This window comes from Acromyrmex echinatior, chromosome 4 (assembly GCF_024713525.1).
Source record: "Acromyrmex echinatior isolate Ae372 chromosome 4, ASM2471352v2, whole genome shotgun sequence".
In the NCBI taxonomy this organism is placed as follows: domain Eukaryota; kingdom Metazoa; phylum Arthropoda; class Insecta; order Hymenoptera; family Formicidae; genus Acromyrmex; species Acromyrmex echinatior.
In genome coordinates this window covers 16721726-16732799 of record NC_141855.1, presented here as the reverse complement: position 1 = coordinate 16732799, position 11074 = coordinate 16721726, and the positions used below count along the sequence as shown (strand labels likewise).

General features: G+C 32.0%; 1 protein-coding gene across 1 annotated transcript; it reads right to left on the bottom strand.

Moving 5' to 3' along the window:
- Positions 1-336: 336 nt before the first annotated feature.
- Positions 337-4405, bottom strand: LOC105145562 (uncharacterized). Its single transcript, XM_087405140.1, has 4 exons — positions 4316-4405; positions 3626-3670; positions 2661-2780; positions 337-1111 (listed from the first exon to the last, which is right to left on the bottom strand). Exons 1-4 carry the CDS (start codon positions 4325-4327, stop codon positions 902-904), a joined length of 387 nt encoding a protein of 128 aa, XP_087261266.1. The 5' UTR covers positions 4328-4405; the 3' UTR covers positions 337-901.
- Between the last annotated feature and the right edge of the window lie 6669 nt (positions 4406-11074).

Sequence of the window (11074 nt, the reverse complement as noted above, 5' to 3'; positions counted from 1 at the left end):
GTATCTTGTTACACTTGACTGATCTTGTGGAGACTTTATAATGTGGCTTGAAAAAAGCTGAGATGAAAATTGTAGAACGGTGTAACATGTACTCATTTAATAATATGTTACACAATTTATGTTCTTACATACGTTTCACACGTAATCATATTGGAATTTATTTCTTCCGACTTGGTTATCGTAACTATTCGTTATCACTCTTTTCGAAAGTAGAAAAGAAAGAAATGAAAAAAAAGAAAAAGACTTAATAAAAATAAGTATAAAAATAAGAATAAAACGAAGTTAGAATGTAACAAAAAAGAATGGATCTGGGTTATTGAATAAACGACAACGTAATTTCTGTTTTATCACAAGACGTACACATTAACTTTTATTAGAAAATAAATAAAAGTGTTGGTGCGGACAGTGAAGAAAAATAGGACGGGATCCGAGAAATGAGGGGAAAAGGGAAAACGCTCTCTTTGATGTTATGATGTCTTCTTCATATCACACACAATTGCCGCACGAGAATTTCGGTGTTGGGAAAGATGAAGGAACAGAAAAAGATGCGGATATTCGTGTCCATGTATATTTGTGTAAGGCGTGTCATATGTAGTTCTAAAGGTAAAATCAAGACGGATTTGTTTTATTCTTAAGTTTGGCTGCCTGGTCTGCGATCCATGAGTGGTCCACGATTTTTCGTTTCTTCTAAAGATTTCAAAATTCCTCGGAGATGCTGTTTTTGATGATTGTCTTCAATTGAAATTATTTGGATTCGCGAAAAATCAAATATATATATATATCGTCGACGAAGTTGTCTGCTGTCATTATTTTGATCAATAAGATTCGAGATGAGTGCCATTCCAGTATAGACCACTCTGGATCAATGGGTTTAATCAAGAGGCATCGTCATACAGGATCCTTAATCCCAGCCGTGTTTAGTCTTTATGATGGAAATTTCAGGTTCCGGAGCGGGGGCATAATGCTCAACGCCGACGAGATGTGGATGCGATACATGAGGACCATCATAATGTAGTCTAGTGACGTGATCGTTTCCTTTGATATGCAGGGGACCCGGATGTGGAGGCGGAATGGCGGGCTGCTGGGGGATGAAATGCGCGTGGTAGACATGCTGTAAATAATAATGAAATGATATTATCATTATGCTCAGAATAATTATTAGACACTTTCTGAATATTGCTTTTCTGTAAATGTTAGGATAATTATACAATTCGTAAAATAGAAATAATCAATTATATCAAAAAAATAATAAGAACAATATAATATATGTATTAAAAATATGAAGAATTAAAATATGTTAAATAAAAAATAAAAATGTATATTATGTATTAATTATATATTAAATGTATATTATAAATAAGAATATTCATCTATACAATTTTGTTCGAGATGCGATCGATCCATAAAGTATCAGCTCTAGAATTATTTTATTATTTTGCAAAAAAATATTATAATCGATTGAAAGCAATTTATATCCAGTAATATTAAAAATAAGTTATACAAAAATTAATGTTAAAGCTATTAAATTAATTTTTATTATTCAAATTAAATTATTATAATCAATACATAATAACTAAATTATTATAATAACAATAAATTAATAACAATAAATTTAGTTTTAAGAAACAAAATAATAAAGTTTAATTAAAAATTTTATGTACTTATGTATGTTATGTTTTTTGTGTAATTATAATTAATTTTGTAAATTTATAATAATATAAAGATAATAATTATTTTTTTAAATGCAAAAAAATTTTATAAAGGATATTTTACTTTCTTCAATAAAATATCAGTTACAATCAAATTTCTAAGTATTTGTAAAAACGAATAGAACAAAGGTAATCCAAGCTGCTTATCATTAATTATGCAACGAGAACTTGAAGGCGGAACAAGCGTTATGTAACGACTTGCCGCACCGATTATTTCGGTGCAATTGAGTCGGGTTTCGTCACCGACTCTTTATAGGTCTTCGATTAAGTAGGAAATCCAATTAGTTAACGATCGCGGACACCTATTTCATTGCCGGTTTAGCTGCAACGCATAGCTGCAACGTATAGCAAGAAAGATACGTAACTACTGATCAGATCTAATAACGTAATGTAACATTAGAAATCAGCCGATCATTAAACGAAAGAGAAGGCATAATCAACGACACGAAGTAACAATTTCTGTTCGATATCTCGTTTGACATTTTCCGAAAACTATTATTACTTATCTATTGTTTGTAATTATGTAATTATAGTGCTTGTTTTAGAGATCTTAAGCCATACTCGCTCAAGATTAACATCTTATCAAATAACAAATATTTTTCAACCATGTAATAAATCATAATTAATATTTATTACTTACTCATTGCATTAATTCATCTAATCGAATTTTCAAAATTGATTAAAAATATTATATATCTCATTTATTTGAATTAATATCAAATGTACATTGAATGTTAAGTGTCTTTTTAAATTATGAATACTTCAACAATATTTTTCCATCCTCATTATTACAGCGACTTTATTTTAACATTCTCCACTATCTTGGTGCATTACCTTCATCACGCAATAAATCTAGTCAGCTAAAGCCCTGCTAAACCCACAGAAGTGACTAGATATCTATCGCGTAACATAATATGGACTTCTCGATGAATAATTTTCTACCACCATTACCTTGCCGTGCGCTACGGGAGCTTCGACCTTGACGATTTTGGGTGCGGGTGCGACCCAAGGCTGAGGCTCGTGCACCACTGGAGAAGCGTGCACCACAGGAGCCACCCAGGGCTGCGCGATCTGAGGTGCGTCAAACAGTCTTTTTCATATAATCGGAATCAATCGCCTCGATAACACGGGTGTTACGTGAAGTCACTTTCCCGCCGAGTACGTCTAAAGATACTCGGTTGTCAGAAGAGAAATAGAACGAACCTCCGTAGTCCACATGACGTTGATCAATCAACGATGGTGTTTTAAGAAATGAGGAGTTATTACAGATTGAGAAAATTACGAAGAATAGAACGAGAATAATGTTTGATATAGAAACATCCGCAAAGACGAGAAGAAAGATTAAAGAAGAATTTGTTATTAAACGTTCAGAATTATTAGAGTTGCATACATTTATTAAATAATTAAATCTTATAGAAAAGAAGTTCAAGTAAAAACAAAATTGAAATGTCAAAATATAAGAAATTAGACAAAATCAGTCATGCTTGATGAACGATAATAATGATAGTAACGACTTACTTTTGAGAGATTAATTTCAAACTGAGAGATTAAAAAACTACAAATTTGAAAATGGCTGATTAAGAAGAAATAATTATACAGATACCTTGTTAAAGTGTGTTTTCTCATCAAGATTTGAGTCGCTCGAATATTCAGAACAAAGAATATTTAGTTATTTAAGAAGAAACAATCATCGAGAGTTGCTAAAAATTAATAATAAGAATGAAATAATTAAAGTTTGATTAATCACAAAGATAAAATTCAGAGAAATAATAGTAACGAGTTGAGAGATAATTTACATGGTGTTATTATACAATTAGTGTTACTATATGTTTACGCAACAAAGAGGAATAATAATATAAATTATAAATTATAAAATTTATGTGAATTTCTTTGAATGATGATTATGAAGTACTTGCCTCATATCCGGCGCTGACGACCGCCACAACAGCAAATAAAACAATCTGTAACAATACAGCAATATAATGTTGCGATATAATGCACACGCACAATAGCAATATATAATAATATTAGATATATATTCACAATATATTCAAAATATGTTTATGTTATAATATAATGAAAACTACAAAAATCAATTAAATGTTCAATTATATATTTTAAATACTATAAATATGTATCACGAATGTCAAGTATACATTCAAGAAAAATTTTTTCTTTTCATATAATAATAGAAATATTATCACACAATGATTTCATATTAAAATATTCAATGTGAACCATAATTATTAATAATTTAAATTTAACATAATCAAATTAATATAGATTAATATGCGTGTAATAATAAAATAATTAATATTTTAAATTATAACTTACATTATATATATTAAATTTTCTTTATTTTTTTTTATTTAATTTTGTAATATTAATCAATTGAAATATCTAAATCATAATTTTATAACGTAAAATAAAGTAGTTGTGATCTACATCTACGTAATGCAAAACAAATGTAGTAGAAATTTTAAGCAAATGCAGAACTTGTGCAACACTGCGTAACAGAATCCCCACGATCAATCGCAAAGGGAATCATTTTCGGGTCACAACGATTTAACTTTTACTTCCTCACGTTATTGTGAGGAGAAACTTACGAAGAACTTCATGGTGTGTGATGACAGTTTTTCTTGTGCGCTACGCGGGAAAACACTACGTGTCCGAGGGGCGACGCAGTATGCTTTTATAGCTGAGCCCTGCCCAGTCCCAGGGGGACCCAGGGATGAGGCGGGGGTACCGACTATTGCACTGCTTTGGATGCGGACCCCTTTCACCAATCGCGCGACCCTTTCGGATCCCTTATTGGGAGCTTGGTTCCAATCGATCACGATTTGTGTGTAATTTCCGGTATGTCAAAACGACATCCTTAAAGATGCTCAAGGATTATGGACCATCGAAGAGGGGCACTTGAAATAAAATGCGCACATCGTCTGATTCATACGAAAAAGCAGGTCGTTCGAACAAAGAACGTAGATTACGACACAAGATAACGGCTATCAAATCCATCGATAGTTTACAAATTTGAAAATAAATAACGAATTCTTTTATTTCGTAAGATTACGTGGGAAAGTAGATTTACATAAAACTAAATTATTACGTTTCGCAAGATTACATGAGCAAATAGATATATGCGTATAAAGGAAAGTAAAACTGGACTATATACTCACCGAGTGACTCCACTTTAATAACTTTTAAATGTTTCCAAAGTCAAAAAAAGATTTTTATTTACAATTAGAAAGTTGTATTTTTGTGAAAATCTATATATAAAACTGTTTCTACTGCATTAGTTTATTACATGTTATCATAAACATTCTTAATAACCATACGATATTAAAAAAAAAAAAATTTGTTTTCTACTATATTTCTTCTGATATTAGACATTATCTATTCCTAAGTCAAAGACAGATTTCACGATTCGTTCATCTTGTACGAAGGAATTACGTAACTTTGACAAATGGCGCCGCGACATATTCACAATTGTCTTAATAAGCACTGCTGATTTCTGATTCTCGTCTAAGATCGATCATTCCAGATCCAGAAATCACGATGTTAAATCGCAGCGGTTACTAACCCAGCATGTAACAAGTAACGTTCGCAAGGAGTCCGTGTATTGCAGGTGCGCTGGGCGTAACGCGTGCTGATGGAGTCGGCTGATTAGGATGTAACACTCTAAGAAAATGCAGAGGCAGGTTTATGAGAAAGAAAATGTTCGGGCATTTTTTTTCTTTGCGACTTGCGTAAAAGACGTACTCTGTGTAACACTAAAACAACAATTAACCCTATCTTTTTGCGCGATACCCCGCTGTAATTATTTCAAATAAGACATACGGCTCGCGTAATAGCTTGCAATTACGTTATAATTCTCCTAAAACAGAAAATACGACGCCCGTCTGTTTTTTCTTAGATTTTTCACAGCGAGAAATAGCGTTTAAGGAAAATTTGCCTTAATGGGATCTCAATTAAGGCGAATTCGATAGGGAACTGGGGAACAATAGGTTTCCGCAACATCAAACGTTCGCTCATACTCTATTATGAATTTCGCAATTGCATCCAGTAAATGAAGCCTATACATTGTGGAAAAGACGCGTGGGAATGACAATAAAACATGCAAAAAATCGTAACGAAACGAGAATTGATTTCTCATTTCGATTGCAACGTATAAAGTTGACGTTACAAGTTGCTTCGTGTGCCGTCGTTTTCTTCGTGAAATCGTAATTAAATCTTTTTTTCTTTTCCATAATATGAAATTCTTCCCATTTATGTTAAATTAATTTATACGGAATATAGTACTGTTCAACATGGAATATATTTATTTCACGACGGTGAAATCCGTCATTCTTCATTCGACTCGATTAATTTCGTTCTATATATGTATATTAATTCCATAATAGCGAAATCTGCGTTTCTTTAATAATAGCGTTTAATAGCGCGCGAGGAAAACCGTGTGATCTTTTTCTTCTAGTCATTCGTTTCATGCCGGATCTCGGCCTCGTGTTGAAATCTCTCTGTTACGCTGAGAAATTGCACGTACGGTTAGCAATAAAACTTTTTAGAATTATTTTTGCTCGTTAAAAATTAATTAGGTAATATGTATAATAATGTACAAATAAAGACCATTTTTTTACGAATGCAATAATCTTTTTTTATAATTTCTGATAGAATCTTAGAAACAGAATCATATCATTTTATTTATCCTCATATAGATTTAACAAAAATTATTTTAAAAATAATTTTGTGAACGTAGATATTTTTAGAAATATTATTATTAATATTATTAACATACTTAATACATAAAGAACGATATCGAATTAATTAAATGCTCGATTGTATCACCGGCATCTAATACAGATTGATATTTCATATATTTCGAAAGAGAATCAAATTTTTAATTAAATTTTCTTTTATGCATTAATTCATATTTTATGTTTTAACGTACAGTAAATAACAATTGTTCCCCTTTACTGGAGTTTCTCTGAAACAAAGACATTCTCTAATCATTGTGAAATTGTAAACATTTCATGTGCAGTAGCTTTGTCTTTTAATTTTTAATGCACAGCAGTTCCAGCAATTTTCCCTTCGTGCGTCATTCACCCTCGGGTCTAATAGACGCGCGCTTTACGAGCAACGTTAATTTCGCAACAAGTGCTGACTACTAAAGGTGGTTATAGCCATGAACGCATTTAGTTCTGGGTCACATTTAAGTACATCTGACTCCCTCTCGCTTCTTCTCTTTTTCCTTCTCTCTCACTCCCTTCGAAAGCACGAATTGCAGAACTAGTGCGATTTTTGCGAGCGCGAAATCGTCGTTTCCGAGCAGTGGAAGTGAACGCCCTATGTTTCTTCGTCGTCGACCGCGCTTTTTCAAACTGATTAGCAATTACCCGCTAGAACTGTGGCCGACGGTCGCCTACTTACGGTCAGTATAAAAGCCGTGGTACTCGCTACGCGATTTACGCAACCCTGACCAAGCACGATTCGTTGCATTTATCGCAAGTGTATATGCGCGGAACAACCCCACGTGGATGTAGATACGTCGTGCAGCGGAATTGTTGCAAAACTTGGAAAGTTTAACGATTCTCATTATTTTGTAATGTCTCACGTTCGCTCTGTTTGGATCAGATGAACAAGAGACGGAAAGAGAGAGAGAGAGAGAGAGAGACGGACATGTATTTGCCGATGCAGCGGGCGTGCAAGAAATATTAATGCAACGCTCACGTTGCATCGCGTAGCAATGCCCAAGGGAATTTTTGCGAACGAGAAACCTTTACAAGTCTTTTAATATTTCAGAAATACTGTAGGGACAAAAGAGAACAATTCATAGTAACATTTTGTAGCTTTACGCTATGTGATAACATATTTTGTACGTAAAACATTAACAAAATTGATCTTGCTTACGTTTTTTTACACTTTTTATACTTAAAATGAGATAGATATATTTGGCGCTGAAAAGAGAGAAAACGAAGATGCTGAATGTAAGCAAATCGAACAGAGTGGAATAACTGAGTGGAAATATGATGCGGAATAAAAAAGCGAAATAATAAGTACGTAAAAGTATATAAGAAATAACACGAAAATATGTCTCTATGAGTTTTACTGTATAATTTCGTGCGATTACGTTATATCGCGTGGTTTCTTATTAGTTGGCAGGTGCAATATATGCAGCTTGATTAGATAATTGACATATGTGGGTAAAATCTTAAAAAAATAAAAAATAAAAAATTCACGTTCCCCATTCGCTTATGCACCACTGCACCGTTCAAACTTTCCCCCTCGGAAAACGCATTTTGCTGCAATTCGTGCATCGCTGCACTCGATAAACCAATCTCCTGAACGTGAAACAATTTTCGCTTGTAATACGTAATTCGCTTGTAATACGTTAATCGGATCATTATTTTCTATGTTAATATTTGTTATTTATTTTCATAATTTTCAAAAACAAAACATTTATTTAAAACTACATGTCAAAACGTACAAGAAAATATTAGAAAATCTAGAATTTTTATGCCATCTCCTAAAGTCTTAAATTACTTCATGAGCAATGTCGTTCTCTCATGTTCTCTTTCTGGGGAATAATTCCGCATGCATTTAGCAAAAAGACAAATACAAAGTCTTTCCGTCTCCGCAATAGAAGCGATTATATGCGGCAGCAGCTAATTATCTATTCTCATGTATTATCTCTTCCTGTGTGCCGAAAGTCAATCGCGAAAACGCAATCAGCTAGCAAAACATAACTCTAAGTCTAGATAAAATGAATGTCGCAATTTGCAATTAATAAACACGCGAATCATCGAAAGAATCATTTATCAGCAAATCACAATTTACGCATCCGACTATGGAAATCGAAATTGAAACAAATGGATAACGAGCAACGAATGAACAAGCAAACGCGAACATATCGCTTTATATCTTGGCTCGTTCTTCCAATTTCCACGGATGCAATCTCGATGCATGGCTGTTCGAATTTCGCTCGTTATTAATCGCCATATTTACGACACTCTTGTGTAATGTTACATTGTGTTCTCTTTATAGTAACGCCGCTGTTCTATTGCACAGAGAAGCGATTTCGCATGATAGCGCGAATGCGATCGCGCACCAAAACGAGAATAATTGCTGATGAGAAAAAATCGTTTAGACAGGTGAGATTCTTTATGTAAGATTGATATTACATAAGGAACTTTCATTGTAATAGATCATTCATTGTATAAGAAACGGAGATTCATTATTTTTAATTGCAGTAAATTGTACATGATTTAGTTTCATAGCAGAAAATATAGAAAAAGTACTTATATATTTTTTCAGAATATGTTTTTTTTTATTTCAAGTTTTGTTACGTTATATGTTACTACATTAAATTTAAAAGTCAATTGGTGCATATTTCATAATATATAAATTCTTATTTTAAGAAAACTAATGACGCTATTGACATAAAACTTATTTTATATCACAAAATCTTTGAACGAAGCAGATATAAGGGAATTATCTTTATATACAGATATAACAAATGTACAGATAATAAATGTAAAAAATTATGTAGCACTTTAGTACTAAAAGATACGTGATTACAAGCGCTGAAATTAATGAAGCATAGTAATCAACCTCGAACACGATTTCATTATGCGACCAGTTGTCTAGAATAATGTTTAATGAGATGAAAAGTCAACAGATTATTATAAGTCTTTAAGTTTTAAAATCGAAAAAAAATAGATTAAGCAATTGTCAATATATTAATATAATCAATATAATTAATATAAATTTAGTCAATATAATTAATATAAATATAAACATTATATCGCAAATATAATGTTTAAATTAATAATTAATACTGATAAATAAACAATAAATAAGTAGTAATTACATAAAGTACATATAAATCATTAAAAGTAATGATTGCATCAACTCAATGAAAACCTTTAAATTCCAGTGCTGTATAATTGTATATTGTAAGACGTCCCGTATTCTTAGGCAAAGAGAATAAAAAATAGTTATAAAAAAATCTCCAGGTGCGTTCGCTAAGTCGTGATCTTGAAGACTGGAATGTCAATTGACGCCTCATTTTCATTAAATGTAACGAGCAATGTCGATTAGTTTTTATGTCTGCCAAGCCGAGACAACTGCTCTATATTTCCAGTCAAGGATGACCATTAAAAGAATCTTAAATTTCACTCAAGAATTTCAAGAATCTCATAACTCTCTCTTTTACTTTCAATTAATAATTAATATAAAAAATTAAAATTAGAGGTAGAAGGATAAAAGATTATTCTGTAAAACTTATAATATATTACATACAAATATTAAAAATATCAAATATATGTATAAGGCAAAAAGCAAACTTCGAAATATATAAAAGAATTTATTATGTTTCTAAAAAACACAAATTAATATTAATTAATATTGAAGTTAATAAAACGTTCTTAAATTTTTTTTTTTGTTTAATTCTCACAATCGTACAACTGAATCTCGTCAGCGATTCCTCGCATCTTCTTTTTTCGATCAGGAATAATTACTTTGATTTCCTCTTCCTCTATTCCGTGATCATCCACTTTACCTTTGCTAGCATAATTAAATAATTAAAGCTTGACCAGACTCGAGGGCGTAGCCGCCCCCAGGCAACGTGAAGTTTACTTTCTAGACGAGAGTGACTTTGTCGTTCACTCGCGTTCCTCGCAAATATGGGAATCCGCATTAGCCGTTGGGAATCGTGGCGCAATTGCCATCCTTGGACGCGAATCTAGATCAACGCGTTCGACGTGTTCGACGTGCTGGAAACCAACCTGACCTATCAGCTTGGGAGACCATAAAATCCCAATCAATTGCAATGGATTGCATTACATTTTATTAGAAATTAAATATTAAATTATAACATTTTTGTATTTATAACATTTTTATATTTTTTTATTATAAAAAGAACAAATATTTATAAATAAAAATATATATATAAAAATATATACTTATTATTTATTTATATTTTTAATAAGATATTAAGCAAAACAAGAGAGAATTTTCAGTTCAAATGTTTTTATGATTATCATGATGGCCACAAACATGACATAGAAGCGTGTAAGACTACGAAAGACATTTGTCGGTTCAATTCTCAAACAACAGAAGCTATAAATCTTCGTCTTCAGGATATAAGGAATGTCTGATGAATGTCCGTGGAATAGCAATGCTATTTGTACGCAAACCGGGGGTCAATTCAATAAATTATGAATGAGTGTTCTCGTTTCACTCTTTGTTAATTAAAGAAACGGCAAAAGAATCTAAAAATTGAATAACAAGAACAACCAAATTAAGATTGCTTCAAACAATTTATAACGTTAATAGAGCTCTATAAACTTCTTGTGTTATTTACACAATTA